This window comes from Artemia sp. Qi Xiang Cuo, chromosome 12 (assembly GCF_049724085.1).
Source record: "Artemia sp. Qi Xiang Cuo chromosome 12, ASM4972408v1, whole genome shotgun sequence".
NCBI classification, from domain to species: domain Eukaryota; kingdom Metazoa; phylum Arthropoda; class Branchiopoda; order Anostraca; family Artemiidae; genus Artemia; species Artemia sp. Qi Xiang Cuo.
In genome coordinates, this window is record NC_142805.1 from 13,209,380 (window position 1) to 13,234,422 (window position 25,043).

The 25,043-nt window shown below is 35.8% G+C and overlaps 2 protein-coding genes across 3 annotated transcripts in view; one reads left to right on the forward strand and one right to left on the reverse strand.

Annotated features, from left to right (window-relative positions):
* Nucleotides 1-24,822, reverse strand: part of LOC148945802 (uncharacterized) — a 36,308-nt gene extending 11,486 nt beyond the window's left edge. Inside the window, exons 1-2 of one of the 2 annotated variants that reach the window (XM_089098464.1) lie at nucleotides 24,685-24,822; nucleotides 1,213-1,326 (exon numbers count right to left, since the gene is read on the reverse strand). In XM_089098464.1, coding sequence (XP_088954590.1) covers nucleotides 1,213-1,255 — 43 coding nt within the window. In that variant the 5' untranslated portion in view covers nucleotides 1,256-1,326; nucleotides 24,685-24,822. Of the gene's footprint in view, nucleotides 1-1,212; nucleotides 1,327-12,152; nucleotides 12,270-24,684 lie in introns of those variants that run through there. The other variant, XM_089098465.1, reaches the window with a different exon arrangement.
* Nucleotides 1,264-11,738, forward strand: LOC148945803 (uncharacterized). Its single transcript, XM_089098466.1, has 4 exons — nucleotides 1,264-1,652; nucleotides 4,663-6,873; nucleotides 10,973-11,106; nucleotides 11,605-11,738. The coding sequence occupies exons 2-3, from the start codon at nucleotides 6,675-6,677 to the stop codon at nucleotides 11,098-11,100; spliced, it is 327 nt and encodes a 108-aa protein (XP_088954592.1). The 5' UTR covers nucleotides 1,264-1,652; nucleotides 4,663-6,674; the 3' UTR covers nucleotides 11,101-11,106; nucleotides 11,605-11,738.
* Nucleotides 24,823-25,043: the final 221 nt, after the last annotated feature.

Genomic DNA, 25,043 nt, shown 5'->3' on the forward strand with positions numbered 1-25,043 from the left:
ATATATTTTACACTTATATTTGCATTCGAATAACTATTTAGTTGTACATTTCTTATTTTACGTTTTATATGTTAAATTTTTTGCCAACAATGTTTTATCATGTATGGGATTCAACCCAAATGTCAGAGAATTGACATCAAATAGAAATAGTTGTGGCAAATTATAAGCCTTTACTCTTAGCAAAGTTTTTACGTTTAATTTATAGCTGGGTTCCTTCAACAGACACCTTGAACAGTTTATCTGACAAACGTCTTATATGAAAACACTTTTAAATTTCCTGGTTGAACCTAAAGCTATAACCAAGTAAAGAGCAAGCCTCACCAAATAGTATCCAAAGACTTTTTAGTGCCTTTTCAACAAAATTGTTCAGTGAAATTGAGACAGTTTTCTTTGCATTCTATTTCCAAAATCTTGCCTATTATTCCAGTTAAATGGAACGGTAATTTACGAATTATTGAAATAATTTTTTAAAACATTAACAAAAGAATCTGAAAACGAAACAATCTGAAAATCGTCAAATTGCAATACAGGCACACTATTGGAAATATTCCCCCCCCCCAAAAAAAAAAACCTAGACTGGTCACTTGGGGGCCTCAACTTAATAACAAGATAAATCATGTTTTTTCATTGGCAGCATAGATATATAAGCTGTTTTTTTTTTGAGGGATGATCGGGTTTTCAAGGGGTTTTAAATATTGAAAGATGGCTGATTTGAATGGATATGATGCTTTTTAGTGCCCTTTTTAAGTAAAAAAAGAGACAGAGCCAAAACCAAATAGCGTTTTCAGACACAAAGCATGAATTTCACCCCAAAGAAAGCTAAAATGTTGATGAATCCTAAGATATTCAGTCTATTATTAAGGAAACCATGCACAAAGAGCCGGAGGCAGGTGATTGTTACTGTTGTCTATTGTGTTTGAAAAACTAGTAGTTTTATAAGATAAGTACAGAATGTATGTAGATAATTAAAAGTATAATTAGTATCTGAAAAACTTTGATGCTGCAGAATTAGAGCAGGGAAGCTTGGGGAAGGCGTGACTTCTGATCAACACAAGCTTGATAACGAAGAGATAGGGAAGATTTGATATAAGATGAGGTGTTAGACATAGTCTCCTCATTACAAGTCTCCATAGTTACAAGTCTCCTCATTTTTGCACAAAAGTAGCAGAAATGAGCAGCAAATAATCTTAAATTGCTTGCTTAACACATTACCTTGCTTAACAGCAGTGATGTCAGACATCATAGGTGTTTCCATTCTTTACCAATTGAGTCACATTAACATTCAGTCTCTCTTGAATGTTCCAGGTGACTAGAAATCTCTAGAATCTAAAAAATTAAGGAAATATTATTAATACTATATGCCTTAATTATACGGTAAATAATTATATGGTTTCATACCTTCAAAAGTAGATAAAGGAGCACAAAGCCTAGAAACTAATTGGAACATAAAAGCAAAATAAGCATAGAAATTCTTAAATTCAAGACCAATTTATTGCCAAACCCATTATCATAGTGGCCAACTACAATTGAAATAGTCTTATTGTGAACGGTCTCATCCAACAATGAGAGGACATCTACTCATTGGCCTATTAAGGTTGAAGGCTACTCTCTGACGCACACCCTGTGTGCCTCTGGAGGAAGTAAGGTCTAAGGTAAGGCATAGTAAATGGATTAGATTTTTTTGCAACCCAAGGACAATCTATTGTTTATTTGAAGTTCCTTGAAAAATTTTACAGCTTTCAAAAGAAAAAGTTAAAAGGGAAAGAACAATTTTCGAACAGCTATCATACTAGTGAGTAGTATTTACTATTTGGACTAATGTAGTTTTGTAAGGCAGTTGGTTGTATTTAAAATATTTTGCCAAAATGTTGGCTCCTTACAAGCAAGCGAGTTTAAGTCCCCTAAATGTGACAACTTTCAACTGGTGTGCGTAAATAGCTGCCAGTAGGGAAGGGAGGCAGGCCTTTCCTCATGACTAAAGGAAGAATACAAATATTTCAAACATTGGGTGGCAGATTTAGTTTTAAGGGGGACAGAGGGGGCACTTGTCCCAAGAGCAGAAAATTCAGGGGCACAATATTTCCAATAAATAATTTTATGGTTATAATTATCTTGTAATTTTTGAAACTTTGTTTTTATTAAAACATATGTAGAGGGCACAGTTGGCAGAAAATATAAGAAATCAATCTGCAATTTCCATTTTCCCCTTATATTTATCTCCATTCCTTGAAATCCAAAGTAAGTGGACCAAATTTAATTAATGTTTTTTTTATGATATTTTATATTCAAATTTTGTTAGTAAAAGACAATGTTGTTAAACTTTGGCATGAAAATTTTTGGGTGACAAGGTGGAGACTGCTAATCAAGATTTGGCCCATGCACAAGAGAGGTCAGAACTGTTACTACATACTGGCCAATTGTTAAACTTTGCATTAAATTGAAGTTTGTTCTGTTATTAAGCCCTTTAGGAAACCCTTCTGAATCTGTTGAACATAGGAAGGTGCAAATCAAGCTCATCTGTTCAGCTTAGTGTTTATTACTGTTAAAATTTGGACCATTTCTTAATTCCTTAAGACCTACTTTTATTTTGCTTTGGGTAGAAGTCAATTGAAAATCATTAGGAGAGACAATGGATTAGCAAGCTAGATATAAGAGAAAAATAGAAAACATAAGATAAAATAATTTCCTCTAGGAATAAAATGAAAAAAAAATCCATTAATCTTTGGGATTAAGCTTATCAGAGGCAATGCTCCACTGTTGCCTGTAGTAAAGGGCAAGAAGCCCTCAATGTATTATCATTTATTTATTTTACCTGGTCACTTTCTGTAGAAGGGATGGTTGTAAGGACATTGGAGGGGAGACTGCCCTTTTTTGCTACTCACTCCTGTCGGCCCCTCTAAGCAGTTACTGTCAGTGACATATCATCACCAGAAGCAAAAAAGCGGGGTGAAAATTTTGTTTGGTGACAACCTATCTTCCCACTTTTTGTCTAGATTCTTGAAAATCTGCCAATAAATCAAAAAAAAAAAAAAAATAAATAAATAAAAAAAGACATTATCTTTGAGGTTCTAAAAGGGTTTAAAATTGAATTACTGGCAAAAAGAATTACTATATTCTGAAAGAACATAAACAAAGCATCAAGCACTTTATATGTTGGACATTTATGCGAATCATTCAATATTTACCCCACATATCCCTAGGCTATATAAAGAAACTATCCAAAAAATCATGAAATTTTTACTTTATAATACGCAGCAAGTATCACTGGTTCATTTTCTCAATTTTTTTTCCTATTTTCATCCATATTTTTGATCATTTTTCATTAATAACCTAACCTTGATGTATAATATAGGCTATAACAAAAATTTCATCCATTTTTTTGTATAGTCTAGGGCTACATAAATCTTAAAGACAGGCTGGCAATGATTGTCATAAACACAAACAAAACCATGGAATTAAGCCTAAAAGCTATTAAGAAATTTTTATCTCTTTGTTCGAGCATATCTCCTTCTTAAGAGGCTCAATTTTTGCCTTTACTACAAAATGAAATTTACAGGGATTTTTCAAGAGGATGAAATTTCTCAAAATAGGCATCACAGTAAAACAAAAAGAACCATAGAGAGGGGTAAGTTTGAACTAAAAATCATGGAATTTCAAGGCTGTCTTGTGATATTTTTCTTTAAACTAGCATTAGCTCAAAATTGTTTTTGGTATATAGTAACATGTCTCTCTGTGTTGAATGGTAACTGTCCCAAACTGTCAGTTTTGTGTTGTGAAAGCTATACCAATGCTAAAAATTGTCCCAAAAATGGAGTGTAATAAGCACTTTGCAAAGTCATTCTTTAGATTGTCTTTTCCATTTGATTGTAGACTTTCCATGATTAGCTTCTGAAGCTGGGTTCTTTCTTGCTATAGTTTCTTTTGGGTCATCCATTTTGTAATCTTCAAGCATGTTCCTCCAAGCTCTCTTCATTAGAGCAAAAAAGCAACATCAAGTGATTGTAGTATATCTATAGTGTTTGGTGTAAGACATTCAAAGCAAATTTTGATTTCTTGACAGATTTTCAAGAATCTAGACAAAAAGTGGGAAGATTGGTTGTCCCCAAACCAAATTTTCACCCCGTTTTTTTTCTTCTGGTGGGGATGTGTCACTGACAGTAGCTGCTCAGAGGGGCCGACAGAGGAGTGAGTAGCAAAAAAGGGCAATCTCCCCTCCAAAGTCCTTACAATCATGCCTTCTACAGAAAGTGACCAGGTAAAATAAATAAATAATAATACATTGAGGGCTTTTTGCCCTTTACTATAGGCAACAGAGGAGCATTGACTCTGAAAGGCTTAATCCCAAAGATAATTTTTTTTTCAGTGATTTTTATGTCCATTTTGGAAGTTTGCTGATAATTATTTTTTGCCCAAAACAAATACCCAAGAGCCATCTAGCAAATCTAATCTAACTTAACCTAATTTATCATTGTTTGCCTGTTAATATCTTTTTGGTAGATTGCAGTGATGCTATTTAACTTTCATATATAGACTATTAGAAAACAGATAAATGCAGTCAATTCTGTTTATTTTCTACGATTTTAAAATAAAATTCCTGGTAATATTCTAGTACTCAATTCACTTAAAGATGACTGTTTTGATGAGTCTATCTTCTTTTTTTAGATACTTCTGGCTTCTAAAGGAAAAAAGACCACGATAGTAGTAGTGAAAGTGATTCTAATTCAACAAAATCAATGAAACTCTATCCTTTAACTCCATCAGCACCTGAAATACCAGAAATTTTTCCATCAACATCCAAAACCTTTATAGACTTGAATGTTACATCTAATCCCTGCAATGACACCAGATATTACCCTTATGAAAAAAATGATATCGGTAATTATGTTGGAGGTAATGCTGTCCCTTCGCCAGAAAAAAAGAGGGATGTTATATGCAACACATGGGTTCCTCATGAATCCTATGATTTCCAAAATGATGCAAAGCACCTGAAAAGAAAGTTCAACCATGGATGGCTACACCTTTACCCACGGCTGGCTTATTCACAAAATCTTAAGGGACCCTTGTGTAAATACTATGTCCTATTTCCACCCCCTCCTTGTAAAGTCAAAGGAATTTTAGGCTCTTTAATGGGAAGACCTCTTCTCAAATATAAAGATATGCATGAACATTGTAAAAGCCATATGAACTCCCACTATCACAAAAGTACAACAGCTGCTTGTAAGACATTCCTAGAAAGTGATCCAGTAGACATACAGTTACAAAATTCTTACCAAAACACAACCGCGGAAAATAGAAAAATATTTTAATCTATCATTTCTGTAATTATTTTCTGTGGTACCCATGATTCACCCCTAAGAGGAAAAGAATCAAGAGAGGGAGTATTCTTTGATTTACTCAACTTGAGAATAGCATCAGGTAACACAAAACTGAAATATCACTTGGTAAAGAGCCAAAATGCTTCATATATTTCACCCCAGATTCAGAACGAGTTGATTGCCATGCGTGGAGATGAAACAAGAGATGAAATTGTTCAAGAAGTAAAAAATGCGTCTTTTTATTCTGTATTAGCAGACGAGACAGCATATACAGCCGGTAAAGAACAACTGTCCATAGGTTTTCGATATTATGATTAAAATACAAACGTCATTAATGAAGAATTGGCAGGATTCAGTTTACTTGAGGCCCAAGACGCCACCACGATAGTAAGACAAATTGAAACCTTCCTAAACAACAACAGATTGGATCCTGAGAAATGTGTTTGCCTGGGATTGGATGGATACAGCACAATGGCGGGCAAGGAAGGGGCTGTTCAGGCTATTCTGAGAAAAAAATTTAAGAAAGCTCTATTTTTTCACTGTGCTAACCACAGACTTAATCTTGTAGTCAATGATGTAAATAAGGTAGCCGAAGTAAGAATGTTTTTTCCACAATTAAGGACGTCATAATTTTTTCCGAGAATCTACAACAAGAAGACATTTTGTACCAAACTTAACAAAAATGTGTGAAACAAGATGGACAGAAAAGTACAAATCTATCCATCGTTTTGAACAAAATTTTACTGAACTTGTAAATGGATTGGAAAATATGTCTATTAAAGGCAACCAGACAACAAGAAAATTGGCTTACCAGCTGCATAGTGCCATAACAAAATCTGTTTTTATAATTACTGAGAAAATTATCACAAAGTACTTGGCTATTTTAGAGCCTTTAGCTAATGCTCTACAGGCAAAAAATAACGACATGATAAAGACAACTCGTCATATTTTACAAATTATTGATGTTATTTCCAATGATCGTCAAAATGCTGATGAAACAGGGGCTGAAATTTTGAAAGAGTCTAATCAGTCTGCTGATGTTTCATCAATTATTTCATCAGTCCCTAGAAAAACAGGGAAACAGTGTCACAGAGCAAACCATCAGGCAGACACTGAAGAAGATTATTGGAAACGGTCTCTGCTAATCCCTTATTAAGACTCCCTCCTGACCTTGCTTAGCCTACGTCTTTCAGAAGAGCATGCTCAAGCTTTTTATTTTTCGTCGTTAATGCCTCTTCAATGTATGAATATGGAAATCAAAGAGTTTAAAACAAATGCCAGGATATTCGCTGAATATTACAACCTTGATCATGTTGAGGCTGAACTAGATCTGTGGTACAACCTATAAAAAAGAAGAATATGACCAATCCACAACTGATGACACTACATATCGTCGACATGCTCAAAGATATTGGCATGTTCTTTCCTGATGTTAAGAAAGGTCTACTCATTCTAATATCCATTCCACCCACCACCGCTAATATAGACAGGTTGTTTAGCACACTCCGGAGGGTAAAGAACTGTCTCAGAAGTACAATGATGGAGGATAGATTGTCAGGTAATTGCAATTAAATAGTTCTTATCACAGAAGAACAGTTTCTTTTAGTTTTTAATCTAAACTGGGACCTGGATAGGATCCTTCTTTAAGAGAGAATTTTCCTGAGGAAAGAATTTTTTTTTTTTCAATTGATAAAAAAAAACTTTATTAATAAGCAAGTATCAGAAGCTAAGAAAATAGCTGAATCTGCATTCCAAATGCATAATAAATTTGTGTTGTGAATCAAAAGACTAATACAAGTCGAAATCATTGAGAACTAGAGAAAAAATCAGATATATTTATAACTAAAAAAAAGAATGAAAATGCGATTTTACATGCTACCACGTCCGGGGTAACCGACGAACAACCAATCTTGAATGATAATAATGCGATTTTACATGCTACCGCGTCCGGGGCAGCCGACGATCCTAGGCCTAGGACGACCCCCACCCGGGGTGAAAAACCACACGGTTGTTCCGTTCCGACAAAAATTTCCCTACACTTTGGCACACTAAACATCCGAACACTTGCCGAACCGGGTAAACTAGATCTTGCCCTTAGAGAACTACAGAGGTACAATTGGGTTCTTATTGGGCTTTCTGAGACTCACCTCCTCCGAACGAGTGAGTAAAACTCTCTGGAGCCTCCCTCTTGTTGTCCGGCCGCAAGGACGGAGTTCATCGACAAGGTGTAGGATTCTTCGTATCATCAACTGCCAAAAAATCTCTAATCTCCTTCACCCCAGTCTCAGAAAGAATAGCCGTCTTACGACTAAAGGGAGCTGCCAAGAATATCTCTGTCGTCCAAGTCTAGGCCCCAAACTCCGCCAGAAGTGAGGAAGAATGCGATGAATTCTATTTCACACTACAAAGCGTCATTGACCAAATCCATAAGAAAGACGTACTGATTGTCATGGGGGACTTTAACGCTATAGTAGGTATGGATAATACCGGTCGATCCGATATAATGGGGACTTTTGGTCACGGAAAACTCAATGCGAGAGGGGAGCGATTGCTCGACTTCTGCCGAAAAAACGAGTTATTCATAACGAACAAAAGGTTCAAACACTGCCAGCGATGCTAAATGACCTGGAGATCCCCAGCCGGTAAAACCGAGAACATGATTTATTATATGCTGATATTAAAGCGCTGGAAGTCTTCCGTACTAGACACAGTAGCATTACCTGGAGCAGACTTTGACTCTGACCACGCTCTCCTGATGTCAAGGTTCAAGCTAAGAATGAGAAAATTGCAAAAAGCAACAAAAATCCCAAGATTCCGGCTGGATCTGCTGCCGGATCCCGCAAAAAGGCAGACCTACACTTCCACTCTATCTGAAAAATTCCGAGAGATCCTGAAAAATCATTCTTCCTTGACCACTGCTAATGAGATAGACTCCCTGACCGAGCAGGCTACATCAGCTATCATAGAGACAGCGAATGACGTCCTTGGAAGAAAAACTCCAAATGAACAACCATGGATCAAAGATGAGATCATTGCGCTATGCGAGGATAAGCGACTTTTTTGCAATAAATCCGACCGTCACAGTCGGGATACTTACAAGCTTCTCAAGAGAAGAGTAGAGCGAGAGATCAGAAAGGCACTACGTAACCACCTGCGAAAGAAATGCGAAGACTGCGAAGTACTGTCCAAGAAGGGGAATAGCGGAGCAGTTTTCAGAATGGTACGCGAGTTAAGCCGGAAAAAGAGCCGCAGACATCAGTGATCCTGGACAAAGACAGAAATGAGATCTACGATTCAAAGATGAAACTTGAAAGATGGAAAGAATACTTTAACGATAAACTGAATCCCCCAGTAGCTGCGGATCCTAAAATACTAGCCCACTTCCCCATACCCGACCAAGAACTCAGACCACCACCCCCACTCAAGTCAGAAACCAAGTCAGCAATCAAGTCGCTCAAACAAGGAAAAGCCCCTGGCCCAGACGGAGTCACCGTTGAACTCATTAACGTCGGATCGGATGATGTAACTGATCTGTATCATGCCATTGTGTCTGCGGTGTGGGAAACCAGCCACGTACCCCGTCAGTGGTGCAAGGCTGCCATTATACCCATTCACAAAAAGGGGTAAAAGAAAGAGTGCGGAAACTACCGTCCGATCAGCCTCACGAGCCATCAGTCACGTGTCCTGACAAAAATCCTACCCCGTCACATACAAGCAACAACTACCTTTGCCATTGGAGAATATCAGGCCAGCTTCCGCCCTGGAAGATCAACAATCGATTAGATATTTATCGCTCGGCATCTCATGGAACGATTTATCAAATTTAACCAAGAGCTCTACCAATTATTCGTTGATTTCCGTCAGGCATTTGACCTGATATGGCGCGGAGGACTATGGCATATCCTCCTTCACTACGGTATCCCTTATGAGATAGTCCAAATAATCAAGAGTCTGTATGACCAGTTCCGAGGCCAAGTAATAACCGTTGATGGGTTATCAGATGAGTTTACAACTTCGTCAGGAGTACTCCAGGGTTGCATCTTATCACCACATCTCTTCAACCTCTTTCTAAATGCCGTTCTGTTGATGATGCAGTCGGAAAATGGCGCAACAATAGGAGGGGTGTTAATAGATAATCTTGCCTACGCTAATGATATTGATGAGCTAGCCAACTCTACATAAGAAGTGCAGGCACAAGCTGATAAACTCTACGATACCACACAGCCGTTCGGGATGGAGATCAATGCCAGCAAGACCAAAGTCATGGTAACTACGAGGCGTGAACTAGATAACCCGCCCATTATCACCATAGGCGGGAGACAGGTTGAAACGGTTGATCACTTCCTGTACCTTGGTAGCCTACTCTCCTCAGATAATTGCCATAGCTCTGACGTGAAACGTCGACTTGCACTTGCTAGCTCTAGCTTCGGAAGACTAGCCAACCTCTGGAAAAGTAACCACCTATCCGACAAACTCAAAATGCGCCTATTCAACAGTTTAGTAATCCCCATAGTTATTTATGGATGTGAAACATGGACTCTGAAAACCGAAGACAAAATAAAACTTCTAGGTTTTGAGATGGGATGCCTTTGTTGCATTTCTAGAATCAAATGCAGTAACCGAAACAAAAATGTGTACATACGTGAAAAGCTCCAGTCCACTGAAACCATACTCAATAAAATTAAGAAGCAACAACTGCGCTGGTTCGGCCACGTCAAGCGAATGGAGCCGAGCAGCCTTCCGAAAATCGCCCTTGAAGGATCCCTTCATGGCCTTCGCCCACGAGGCAGACCACGAAAACGATGGATGGAGAACTTCCACTTCGACAACGTAAAGATAGCCCAGTTATCACGTATCGCACCAGATAGAGCAATGTACCGAGCCCTTACGCATGAGCTAGCAAGAGGAGTGGCCCCAAAACGTCCCACGAGGATGGCCGGGACCTAAGTAAGTAAGTAATTAAAAAAAAGAATTGTGTAAAAGAAACTATATTAAAAACATAGCTTGAAACTTGAAAGACACACACAAAAAACGGACCCAAAGAAGTACCACAAACGAGCATAAAAATGGCAATAGAAGAAGGAGGAGTTATTAAGTCAACCTAATTTGTTTCCAAGCTGTTTGAAAAAAAAAATAGTCTTATGCTTAACACTGGAAAGTGTACATGTAAAGTATTTAATAGCAAAAACCAAAGCAGTGATCTGAGTTGTGGTTCCTTTGCAGTTAGGCTAGTTCCAGTATCACATTGACTTGAGATGAGATTTGCTCTTCTGTATCAGTTGTCGATTCTGGTGCGTTCTGGTAGGCTACATGTTAATAATAAACTTAAAGTAGGCCAAGCTGAAATTGTTCCAAATCGTGGCCGTTATTCTCTTAACGCCTTGGCTAGATTTTGTTTAACAAATTTTGACTATTTCATTCTTTTTCTGTGAGGTGTTCTGTAAGGCTTTTCTGTAAGGTGAGTGATTTTAATGCTACCGATATTCAGGATATTAGAGCATTGTATTTTAGTTACTGTAAATACCTTTTACATCTTCCTTGTTCATATAGGAATCGCCATATTATTCAAATGTTTAGTGCAACTGATATATCATCATGGATTGATATCATCAAATCATTTTTTCTACTTACATGTTGTTTTTTCTTCTTTTTTACAGGTCTCAACATGATGAGTATACATCATGACAGAATAAGAGTCAAACAAGAAGCAATCATCCATAATGTCTTGGAAAGATTTTGCTCTAATCCAAGAAGATTAATGCTGAAGAATATGGATGATTCATAGTTTTTGGTGATTACTTATTGATAAAGATTTCATAGGTATGATAGAACTTGCTGGCAATGTAGGGTTTTGTTAACTGCCAGTATAACTTCAGCTCTTCTCCCCAGCCTTCATCAAAGAATCGGCTGCCCTCCCCTCGGCAATAAGCTACGTACGCCCACGCCAACATAACTTCATTTCCCCCTCCATCACACAATCGACTGCCTCGCCCCCCCCCCCCTAGACAATACGCTGCCTACGCCCATGGTTGGAACCCAATTCAACACATATCAAAATATTTGGGGAATAGTTGTGGGCAGATCCTGGTGTATTTGACATGCCCATTCTTTTTACTTCATTTCTTTGTTTTGTTTCAACATTTTCTAATGTGTAAACGTATAAAACAATATTCAAATAGTGGAAGTAATACTATAAACACCTTTTATATCTTTCTTGTTTATAGAGGAATCGTCATATTATTCAAATCATTTTTTCTACTTACATGTTTTTTTTTTCTTTTTTTTACAGGTCTCTGAATGATGAGTATACATCGTGACAGAATAAAAGTCAAACAAGATGTAGTAATCCATAATGTCTTGGAAAGATTTAGCTCCAATCCAAGAAGATTAATGCTGAAGCATATTGATGATTCATAATTTTTGGTGATTACTTAATAATAAAGATTTCATAGGTATGATAGAACTTGCTGGCAATGTAAGGTTTTATGAACTTCCAGTATAACTTCAACTATCCCCCCAACACCTCATCAGAGAATCGGCTGAACCCCCCCCCCCTCTAGGCAAGAAGCTACGTACTCCCATGCCAATATAACTTCATTTCCCCCTCCATCACACAATCGACTGCCCCTCCCCCCTAGATAATATGCTGCCTACGCCCATGGTCGGAACCCAATTCAACACATATCAATATATTTGGGGAATAGTTATGGGCACATCCCGGTGCATTTGACATACCTACTCTTTTTACTTCATTTCTTTGTTTTGTTTCAACATTTTTTAATGTGTAAATGAATAAAACACTATTCAAATAGTGGAAGCAAAAACTGAAAAACTTACCTCAAGTATAAAGATGAAATTGGATAATAATATGTAGTGTAATTGTGTGACCTAGTTCTCTATAATATAATGTGTGATATAGGTCTCTCTATAAACGCTATCTGGAATGGCCCACTTCCTCTATGCTTTAATGGTCCAGCAAAGATTTCTTTGTTGTTCACAGAGAAAGTGTTATCAACATTTGGCCATTTCAAAGTTAAGCTACCATTTTAATCCAGTTTAAAAAATTTTAGTTTTGACTATCCTTTGTCTGGAAAGTCCAGAATTCTTGAAATATACATGTCCTACTTAAAACTATTAGAAGTTTGTGACACCAAGGACTTTAACATGTTTCATTAGTATTTTGGGTGGGATATGGTCTAAGAAAACAGGAGAGGATTTCAAGAATTTTAAGAAGTTTATTGTCATTATATCTAACTTACTGGAATTCACTTACATATGTAAATTCTTAGCTTTGTCCAAAACATGGGTGGGATTTCGATGGGGTTATTTTTGATAGTTCTAAGATATACTTCAAGGGCATCTACATATTTACATCTTTGAGGGAATCTTACCAATTTCATTAATCAATACTACATATAAGAGTGGTCTTAACAAGGTTCCATGAGAAATTCCAAGTTCAGAGAGAATATTTTTTATTTTACAACTTGGGATCTACTTGAAAGAAAACATATATAAAATTTACTAAGAGAGGGTCTACTTCAAATTTATTCAGTGAAAAATGAATGAAGATGCTGTGATCAACTAAGTCAAATGCTTAAAAATATGATCATAGTATGGGGCCAAGTGGCAGTTCCTTAGATAACAAAAAAATCTAGCATCTAGCATTAAATCAGTAAAACAATGGTAAAAAAAAAAATTTTTAATGTTTATTTCATGTCAAATATTATTACAAATAATAATCATCAAAATCCCTCATTTTTGAGAAACTGCCTGTAAATTTGACAACTATGTTTTTGTCAGAGGACCCTTGAATTTCAACAACAATTGTTTCTCATCTGTTTTACATGTTCAGTGAAGTTTTGACAAAGTCACCTATTTTCAACAGGGCCTGATGCTGTCTGTCAAAATTTTGACAAGGTTACTACAAGATATTCTCAAAAGAAATGGATCTTATAATAGAAGTCAATATCTAAATTTGAAGTTGGCTCAAGGAACATTTTTTGGTGGTCTTGTATTCCACTGCATTAAACAAGAACTTTAGAAACTTGGAACAGAGTTTTGTCAATATCATGGTTGCAGCAGCAGCTGCAACCTAGTAAAGAATGACCCACAGCCCATAGTAATTGAAAGTTGAAAAAACAAGTTTTCAAAAAAACTGCCTCTTGAGAAAAAATTGCCATTTGACACTAAATCAGGAATGGTAACTGTTGTTTCGGTTAATCTTAAAAGTAAAAGTTTATTGCAAAAAGAAGTTTATGGTGATTTCAAACAAGACCCTGAAAACCCTTGAAAATAGCATCAGATCGAAATAAAAAGTGCACCATTTGAATCAACATGGTCTAAAACCCTCAGAAGGATAATTACAGTCCCCACCTTGAACACCAAGGAAGATGACTTTTTTGCATGGGTAGTACTGATGTGTCCCTTTTTTTTCTTTTTTTTCCCACCAGGGCTAGCAAATGACCAGAACATCATAGAGAGATGTATGATAGCTCATTCGAATGGAAATTAAATTTACTATTGCCCTTTTTAGATGACCAGAAATATTGGAGGGCAAATAGCCCCCCTCCCTACAGGACCCCTCCCCCAAACTAGTCCTATAAAAATTTGGAGATAGTCATTTTGTTTAATATAGTTCAAAGGTCCAATATATATGGTTTTTATGATGATATTGCCCTCGATAATCCCTGGGGAAGGGCTGTATATGGTATTGAGCACATGGATATTGCGTGTATCAGTACTGGGCGCATTGGTATTGCACTTATTGTATTGAGCATATTGCTATCCATTGTTGTTTGTTTTTTTTGTCATTTTCTAGGCTGATTTTTCAAAGCATGTCCCAGTAAGGTATCATGGTTGCAGCAGTAGCTGTAATCTACTAAAGACCAAACCACAGCCCATAGTAACCAAAAGTTAAAAAACACAATTTGAAAAAAAAAAAATGCCAAGTGAAAAAAAATTTGCCATCTGACACTGACTCAGGAGTGTTAACTATTAATTCGGTTTGTCTTAAAAGTAAATTTTATTGTAAAAAGTAATTTATGGTGATTTTGAAAAAAGCCTCAAACCCCTCGAAAATGAAGTCAGATCAAAATGAAAAGTGTCCCTCTTAGAAATTACAGTCCCTCTCCCTGAACAACCAGGAAAATCACTTTTTTGCATTGGTAGCACTAATCTGTCTTGTGTTTTTTTTTTTTTTCTTTCTTTCTTTTCCACATGTCTACTGGGCTACCATGCTGTGTTGCCACTTATGCCGCATTTCGCGGCATTACGCCGCGATTCTGAGGGAAATGCCGCATAAAATTTGGACCATGCCGCACGCTGTGATTATGCCGCGAAATGGCTTTTTATACCGCATTTGTTCCCGAATGTAAAATTTGTCCAACTTTAAGTTTCTTATATAAAATTTGTATTTCAAAGACACGGCTGACTCGTTTCCCGGAAGTCAACTACGGACCTTAATTAATGACCCGTCGGCAGCATGTCCCCTGGAGGCCAGTGTGTTCGAATGGGGTTGAGTTATTTTTGCGGGTTTGACGACACTTTGACGTTCGAGTTTTTCAGTTCATCTCATGACTTCATTGACCTCTGTCAGCTCAGCCCAAGTGTTTTCAAGTTAGCAATAAGGGCGAGACAGACTTTTATTATTTCACAGGATTGTCTGAGGGTAAGTAGTAACTATATTTAGGTAGTCCAAGCGTCGTAAGAACCGCCATCAGCCAAAATGTGGGGGGGGGAGGTATTTATTGACTGGCTGGTCTTTTTTACTGACTGCTTTTTGCAGACAAAAACTACTAATATTGAGAAAAAAAGACGGTGTTGACAAAAATTCGGCTGATTTTAAGAAAAACAACTAATTTCAAGAAGAAACCGACTGATTTTAAGGGAAATCTACTGTTTCCAAGTAAAAAATTGACTGTTTTCACGAAAAATAGCGGCGCTGCGCATTGACTCGGCTACTTTTTAACGACTGGCCGACAATATTCGTGGGGGGGGGGTGCCCTGCCTCCCGCCTAGTAGTTATGACCCTGTATATAATCAGGTCAGAAAGAGTTTATTGAGCCAAAAAGTACTGGCCTATCATAGGGGATGGGCGGCTTCTATGATCTGTTTTCTGTTTACCAAAATGCGTGTTTTAACTAGTTGCCAGTTCGTTACTTCATCATTTCAAAATTCAAATTCATCATATGGTATCAAGAAGAGGTGTAGTTCCTACCAAAAGTTTTGAAAGCCAGATTCTCACTAGAAGAGATCATCAAAATCACAATGATGAAACAGCTAAGAAATATAATTTTTTTCGAAATTAGCAATTTCCTTGTTAGCACTTGTTGACTGTGTCCAGCGTGTCTACTCTCCGACTTGGGTGGCTGGACGCATAATATCTGATAACTGAATGTGCCTCTGTGAAAGTTAAAAACAAGACCATAGGTTCTATGGGATCCCAAAAATTCAATATTTAATCCAAACATTGGGTTTTGTCTTCGCTAGATCCAGTCTTCGCCAGAATCCTTGAAAATTTTTACTCTTAAATATATAGAAACGGATTAAGGCCAAATGGCTAATCCTCTGAGAAAACCAAGTTCAGATTTGGATTCAGCATGTGTGTTTACCTCTATAAGTCATATCTATTTTGACGATGCCGATCGAAACGATCCTGCCTTTTGCCAATTTTCCGGTTTCGCCGTCCGGAGCTACTTGCCTGGTGAAAAATTGAAGCTCAGAAACAAATTTTTTGTATCTTCTTACCCTAATCCCCAATATCTAGTTAACTTCAAAAAAAATATATACGTAGAACAAGTTATCCGATTTAAGCTCGATTCCAAACAACAGACATGTCAGACATATAAACGTGTGTTAGGATCGTAATTGACCTATCCGTCTAATTCGTTGCCTGAATATATGTGTCCAAGTCAGCCTGGGTCCAAGTCATAGCAACGAAGAAAAGCATTTTTATTAGGTCTTTCAGATCTTTTCGGTAAAAAAAATTTTACTATTCAGATTTAGAAACAGAATTTTTCATTGCGTGGTTTTTTTTGTTGTTTGTGTTATTTTGTACTCTCTCTATTTCTGTCCTTTGATTACTCCACTATCTTAAACCTATAGAGCGGGTCATAAATATTATTATTAGACGACAATATATTTATACGCGCTTTTGAGTATAATATACGACGCGTTTTTGAAGATTAATTAAAAAAACTTTTTCCACAAAATAAGTTTTTCAAAGAAAAGTAAAGAACTCCATTAAACAAAAAATGAGCAAAAATAAAATCCAATAATCTATCAATCGTGAAACTACAACAAATCAGCATCGATAAATAAATGAAACCCAAAACGAACAGAAATTACAATAAGTAACCGAGTCAAACTCAAAACGAGCAGACATTAACATAAGTTGGGCACAAAACCCCTATGCCTTTCCAAGGCCAGAACAAAATTTGCACTTTACTGAAAAAAATATAAATGTTTTTACTTTTATAAATTTAATAAATCAAATAATATTAACATTTTGATTACTGAACATCAGTAAATGTATATTAAACTGACAATGCACATTCATTTGTGAAAGGGGTGTTAGTTGCCTTCAAATCACTTTCAACTATTAAAAAGAGCAAAAGCCACTTAAATTTCCAAGCGAATGATCCCTTTTCCAAGTTTCTACAAAAACTCCTTCGATATAAAGAACCCTAGTCTAAAAAATAAAAGAACCCACCCAAAACAAAAAAACAAAACAAAAAAAAACAAAAAAAAAATACATTGTACCAAAATCGTTCTTTACTATATTGTTTGTCTGTTCAATAAGAAATCTTACAAGAATGTTGAGTACGCTCTTGCAAAGGTTTTTAAGATATAAAACTCCCCCACAGCAAAGGTCTTGTTTTAGTTGATTTGCTGAAAGTTATTCTTTTTTGTTGTTATGCATATTGATAAAAAAAGATTGAAGGGCAACTTGCACACCCTTTTTTTCCCAAAGTTATCTGATAAAATTTTTGAGATAGCCATTTTGTTCAGTATAGTTAAAAGATCCAATAACTATGTCTTTAGGGGTTAAAAAGACTCACCCACAGTCCGTGGAGGGTCAAGCTATGAAATTTGCCTATTTTTTATGAATAGTATTCGTTACTGGGAATTATACAGACTTTTTTTTGGGGGGAGGGGGGTTTTGCTTGGGGTTGATTTCAATAGGGATAATCTTTCTTGGGGAGAAATTTGGGGGGGGGGTAAATTTCCAGGGGAAATTTTACACTGGGGGATTTGACAAAATTCCTATACGAAATTATTTTTAACTGTCTTACATTCTCTTTACCAACTCTATTTAGCGTGTGGAGATGTTCCACGGGAATTATCCAGGGGTTATTTTCCGCGTGTTTTGATTTTAGGGGGAAAATTTCCACGGAATGTGGCATTTTTGAAGTAAGTGAGAAACTGATTAGAGATTAAAGTTTGTTTTCAAATGAAAATATGCCAAGGAGAATTTTTCAGACTGAATCGTCCGCAAGAAATTTTACGGAGAGGGAGATTTTCAGCAAGGATGGAACTGTCTGGAGAGAATTTGACGGAGGGGGGGGTGCACTTGATTTTAAATGCAATGTCCACTGAAGGGTCTTACGTAAGGGAGGGGTATATTTCATGAAAGACAAACCTGATTTACGGGCATTATTTGAAAAACGATCAGAAATCTAAAAAAAAAAACTAATTTTTTTTTAACTGAAAGTATGGAGAGAAACATTAAAACTCGAAACAATCAGAGATTAGTCCATATGTGAAGGTTTGCCCCTTCCTCAATGCATTGCTCCTTACGCTAAGAGTGTTAGCTCTTACAAAAGAGCTTCCTGTTCTAATTAAACTGTGTTTCAGTAGCCGTTCTTAAAAAATTGGGATAAACAGTCAAACTTTAGCGTAAAGAGCAAGGTATTTAGGAGGGTCAACTCTTCATCTACTGAATAATATCTGTTTGTCTTGAGTTTTAATTTTTCTCCTTATTATCAGTTTAAAAAAAACTTCTTTTTTATTTATCTAGTTATAACTGATACGATAGTCCTTCCTAACACGGCCCATAATTTGACATAGCATTATGTTATAACATATTATTATGATAATATCAAGACCCATATTTATATTATGGTAAATCAAAGACTAGCAGGATCAATACTAGCTAAATATTTCTCTTGTTTACAGACCAAACGTGCTACAACATAATGGCAGAAGTGATAGATATCGATTAGGAAAATGAGGACGGTGATAAAGAGTAGGAAGATAATCGACCCTCCAATAAAAAACCAAGGATCACAAAGAAAAGGGCAGACCAAAGATACAAGACTGAGTGGGAAAGAGAATCTGACTTTAATGAATGGTTACAAAAAGGAAAGGTGCAGACCGGTCAAAACAGTGGATGGAACAGTGGAACAGTGAAAAGTAGGATAGACAGCACGTGTTCTCTCAAATTCATGACCGATCTTCACCACACTTCACTTGACACTGAATCAACATTCATATTAAAGCGAGATTTTTCACCCATTCTCTCACAAAAATACGAAAAACAGCTTTTCGGAGAATTTCAGGCATGTCGCGGTTTTTACCGCATTTTGGTTCAAGGATGCCGCAGAAATGCCGCTTTTTGATGAGGCCAGCGCCGCGGAGCGGTGCCGGTCGAGTGGCAACACTGCTACCAGGACATCACAGAGAGATGCTTAATAGCTCATTCAAAAGCAATTTCTCATATCTATGTGCTTTTTATAAATTCTGCCATCTGCTAGTGCCACGTGGCACTAAAATGTTACTTTTTGTGCCATTTCTCAAGCAGTGGAACTAGCAGGCTACCAGAACATTGTAGACAGATCTTTTATAGCTCATATAAAAGATAGTGCTCATATTTACGTCTTTCATATAAAGTCCACCTTCAGCAAGTTCCAAATGGCCCTAAAAACAGTACTTTTGGTGTTGTGTCTCAAGTGGAAAACCTGGGGCTATTGGGCTAGCAGAACTTATAAGAGTAATGTTTAATGACTCATTTGAAAGCTATTGCTCTTATATACGTGTTTTTTTTTTATATCAATTTTACCATTTGTAAGTAAAATACAGCACTGAAAACAACATTTTTGATGCCACTTCTTAAGTGGAAAAGCTCTGAAGTTATGCAATAGTTATGTTCCAGAACCCTTAACTGGAGGTTCACAAGAACCCCTCCTGTTAACTCCCTTCTCAGCCCCCTTAGTGAGTTTCATAAATGGTCTGCTCATCAGTAAGCTACTGAAACATTAGCGGTTTACCACACCATTGTAGATAGATGTTTAATGACTCAATTAAAAGCTATTGCTTATATTTACTAGGTTTTTAAAAATTTTACCATCTATTAGATTTCACAGATTTTAATGTGAACAAGTTTCTGAGGAGAATTTACAATGAACTGTTTGTCATGGTTGAAGCATTAGCTCCAACCTAGTAACGAGCAAACCACAGCGCATAGTACCTAAATGTTAAAAAATGCTAAAACGGTCGTGTTTGTTCTTTTTTTTACAGGCCTAGCGGGTTACTAGAACATCATAGAGAGATGCCTAAGACCTCATTCAAAAGCTATTTCTCATGTGTATGTAGTTTATATAACTTCAGCCATGTGCAAGTGCCATATGGCACAAAAAAGGCACTTTTTATGCTGTTTCTGAAGGGGTGGGGCTAGCAGACTACCAGAACATCTCAGATAGAGTTTTGATAGCTCAAATAAAATATATAGCACTGAAAACAACATTTTTGGTACCACTTCTTAAGTGGAAAATCTTGGAACCATAAAACAGTATCATTGTAATAATTATGATCCCAAACCCTTACCTGGAGGTTTGCAAGAACACCTCCTTCAAATTCCTCCACCAGTCCCCTTTACTAAGCTATGTAATTAAAGTCCTACAAACACCAATATATTAAATTACATTATTAGAGATGTGGTTCTGTCAGTACAGTGCTGGACTTCAAATTAGATTATCATGCATATGATTCCAGCTTGAATTTTTTTTTTTTTTAATCATGGTTTGTCCCTTCTAATTATTCCTTTTCAGATAATCCACTATTTTTGCAAATGTGCTGCACTCTTTTTTTTTAAGGCATATCCCAGGAAACTTGATTTTAAACCTTTAACTCATATCTACGTTCTGTTTATCAATTTTACCATCCAAAAGTGCCATATAGCACTAGAAACGGCCCTTTTACTACCATTTCTGAAGTGAAAAAGTTTGGAAGCATAAAACGATACCATTGCAATAATTATGGTCCAAAGCCTGTAACTGGAGGTTTATAAGAAACCCTCACATATACTCTCCCTCCAGACCCTCTTAGTAAGTTTCATAAATCATCTACTCATCTCAAAAAGCAAAATATTATTGCAAAAACAAATTAGGCTAACTAAAACAAAAAATTTTCAACTAAAAATGAACCAAAAATTAAGCTTGATTGATCAACAGTTTTGAATTGAACCTTCAAACTTCACTCTGCAATGAAGCCTGTGTGCTAGTTCTAAGTGGTAACTGAGGGGAAGGGACGACCTTGCCCCTTTAATTTTTCTCTTGCCTCAGTTTTGAAAAACACCTTTTTTGGTCATTTCATTGGAAAAGCCACTTGTTTCATTTAAAAAAGTTGGGGAAGCAGCCAAAAGTGCACTTTGTGGGAATGTGCTATCAATTCAAATTTAAAAAACGCGATTAGGTATAAATATAAGCTTTTAAATGAGCTCTTAAACAGCTCTCTTTTGTTACAGCAGCCTTCTAGTTTCTGCTAGTCAGTAGGTGATTTATAAAGCCTGTCTTCATTATGGCTTTTTCAGGCAAAGTTAGCCAAGTAAAAACAGCTTTTTGCTCATCAAAAAACAAACGTTTATGAAAAACATGTATTGTTTTGTTGTAGATTGAAAGTTTTGTAGCTGTCAAGGTTGTTTGCAGCATTTTCTAGAGGTGTCTTATCTCCCCTAGATTGTTGATAATTAGAAATTATATTTAAAAAAAGTTTGTAACTGAAACTAAGAAGTGATATTAAAACTTAAAACAAACATACATTATTCTGTAGAAATAAAAATATTATGGCAGCGTTGTTTCTACTTTAACTTTAATCAAAAACAAACAAAGATTAATTTAAAAAAAACAATATTTTCCCAAGGGCAGTAAAGAGCAAAGTTGAAACTTAAAATGGACAAAAATTATTACTTCACAGCCTATTTAATACATATCAATAAAACTAGTACAAATAAACAAACTAATTATGTTTCTCTATGCTTTTAGGATTATACAGAACAAGCACATTACTGAAAACACAAAATAATATAGGAGTTGTGGTACAGTACAAGTTTTAGTTTTACCCTTATGTTTTTAAGATAATTTTATTTGTATACTGAAAGTTACTGATGCCACAACTGGTGTAAGACTATGAAAAGCTTTATAGATTCATTTAGTGTTGTCAGGCTACATACTCACTTTTGACACTGTTTTTTATACTTGACTTTTGTAATTTCAGTAAAGCACTAGGTTTGTATAGTCCTAAAAGCATAGGAAAACATAATTATTTGGTTTATTTGTGCTAGTTTTATTCATATGTATTAAATAGGATGTGAAGTAATAATTATGGTTCATTTTAAGTTTCAACTCTGCTTTTTACTTCCTTTTGGAAAACTGTTTTTTAAATTATATTAGCTGCCATTTTAACTTAATCTTATCAAGAAAAAGCCAATGTGGCTATATTTTTGAGAAGATGAGTTGTATCTTGATGCATTGGTGCTGATCCCAAAAAAAAACAAAAAAAAACAAGCAATGACAGTTTGAACATTACATAGGTAAAAGATTGTTGGGAGCTCCTTTAGTGTTGAAAACAGGAAACTGATTGAATTGAATATTCTTTTCTTATCTGGGTGTATTGGATATGATGTTAACATTTTACATTGTCAAAAAATAATGACAGCTTAAAGAGCTGGGGTTCCAAGTCACAACTAAGCAGTTATCCTATTTTGAAGGAAAATTTTGACAGTGGTTCCAAAATTGCACTGTCAAATCATTGGTGCCTTTACCCTAGGCCTATAAGTAGGCACATTTCTAAGACTTAGAGATCGGAAAAGCATTAACATAGAAGATTGACATTACCTTCACAGAGTATGTTTTTGGGCCTGGATTTGGTAAAATTCTATTTTAGCTACTATTGGCTACCTTAGAAAGGGGTTAAGCTAGAAAAATGAAACTTTCATGGATGGGTCTACAGGCTAAAGTGTGTCCCAGGAAGTTATTTTGAAGTACTTACCTCCACTCCTTCTCCCTCTAGAGAGTCCTGAAATTTGCCTAGATGACAGGTCTATATGTATTAAAATTTAGACAAAACAACATTTTACATTGATTTTCAGTCATCAGTTTCTTTGTCTCTGGTTTTAGTTCTGAAAATGCAATTGTTGTTATTGGAGTAAAATTTGGTACAATTCTATTTTAGCTACTTTTTACTATCTTAGAAAGAGGTTAGGGGTACTCATATTTTAAACCAACTCTTTTATATAGTGCTAGTTTGGTTAATGCTAATGAAATAAAATAGGATGAATATATAATAATTTAAAAACAAATTTGGGCTATATATTTGCACATTAGGGGTGGGGGGGGGGGTTGGGTGTTAAAGCATAGCATATATTATTATGTAACCTAACAAAACCTAGGTACCTTTCCCAATTCCCCAAACTCTGAAAAACAACAGTTTAAATTTTGTATATGCAATGAAAACCATGCTATACATTGTATTTCTCTATAGTGGTGTCTTGAATTATCCCATCAAAAATGTTTTTTTTGTGACTGGTTTCTATTGCAATATATAAAAGAGTCCATTTAACATAAGAGTACCATGTTAGGTGGATTCATTACAGAAAGTTTCATTTTCCTAACCTCACCTCTTTCAAGAAAGTAAAAAGTAGCTAAACTAGAATTTAGCCTAAATTGGAACAAAAATCTCAAATGAGTAAGATTTGGTAGGCCTAGTATTGTGTAATAACTTAGTCAATGAGTGTTTCCTATGTCCAAGAATAAGCAGATTTGTCACCTGTTGGTAAATTTAAAAACAGGTAGTGCTGTACAAGCAAAACTATTTGAATTAATGACCTACTTGTTTAGAAAAGAAAGCCAATTCTAACTGTAAAAAAAAAATTCTAGGTGGTATAATAGAATAATTAGAGTAGATTAAATATCAAAAGGTTTGCTAAGTGATTAAAGTGGCCAACAACTGGCTGGCCTACCCTAAGCATTCAGGTGAAACCATTGGAGTTATAATTGGTAAATTTTTACCAAATCATATTACTGACTTACAAATAAAGTAAACACACCACTTGGTGCCTTTTTTTAAGGTCTTTCCAAAAATAATAATCTTTTTTGTTGGAAATGAATTTTACCCCCATCCCTATATATATGAATTCAGGGTATATATTTGCACATTAGAGGGGTGGGGGTAAATTTTATTTCTGGTGTAAATGAGAGGTAAGATTAAACTTTCCCCCTCCCCCCTAATGTACAAATATATACCCTGAATCGGTATATATAGGGATGGGGGCTAAAACTCATTTCTGACAGAAATGATTATTATATTCCTAGAGCATAAAAAAGGCATCAAGTGGTAAATTCCCTTTATTTGTAAGTCAATAATATGATTTAGTAAAAATTTACCTTATAATTCCTAAATGCTATAATTTTTTGGGGCTAGAAAATCTGTCTTGGTATTAAAATAGAGGGATATCCAAATGACACCATATTTTAAAATTATGACTTTCTATACAAAATTCCTTTAAATCATTGCTGTCCCTTAGTACAAAGGACAAATAATGAATGAGGAACTAAATGAAGGACAAATTTATCATTTCCCAGAAGTCATTACTTTTTCACAACAGAAAACATAGATTTAATGTTGATATAAAGTAGGGTGTGACTTGTTGTTAAATTTTTGGCAGTTCATATGATTGACTTACAAATAAAATGAACATACTACTTGATACCTTTTTTATGCTCTTTACAGATATAATAATCATTTTTTTGGAAATGAATTTTACCCCTACCCCTACTATATATACCAATTCAGGGTATATATTAGCACATTATGGGGGTGGGGTAAAGTTTAGACTTACCTCTTGTTTACATCAGAAATAGACTTCACCCCCATCCCCCCAATGTGCAAATATATACCCTGAATTGGTGTATATAGGGGTGGGGGTAAAATTCATTTCTGACAAAAATGATTATTATATTTGGAAACAGCATAAAAAACGGCATCGAGTAGTATATTTACTTTATTCGTAAGTCAATAATGTGAACTGCCAAAAATTTACCCCTATCTCTAAGTTGATAATATAAATTATACCAAGTGAAATATTGAAACAGACCCAGTGATATAATCAGGGACTTCTGCATCGTTAGCTAATCATAAATTTAACCTCGAACTGAGAAAACTGAACAGAAAACGTCTAGATAGGCTATTTTCGTTTTCAAACGTTTAGTTCTAAATGAACCCTTATGAGGAGTTGTGACAAATCTTTTTTGAATTGGATGCGGGCTACCATCTTGTAAAGTTCTAATAACTAAACAAACCAATGAATAGCGCCTCACGTCAGACATACCGCCCAAACCAAAGCTTCCTAGAGAAAGTTCCCCAAAAAATGTACAGATATCTTTTGTGCATTTCTAACCTAGAAGCAGACTCAAAAGCTTTACTATGTAATGAATGCTGTAACTGGATGTGTTG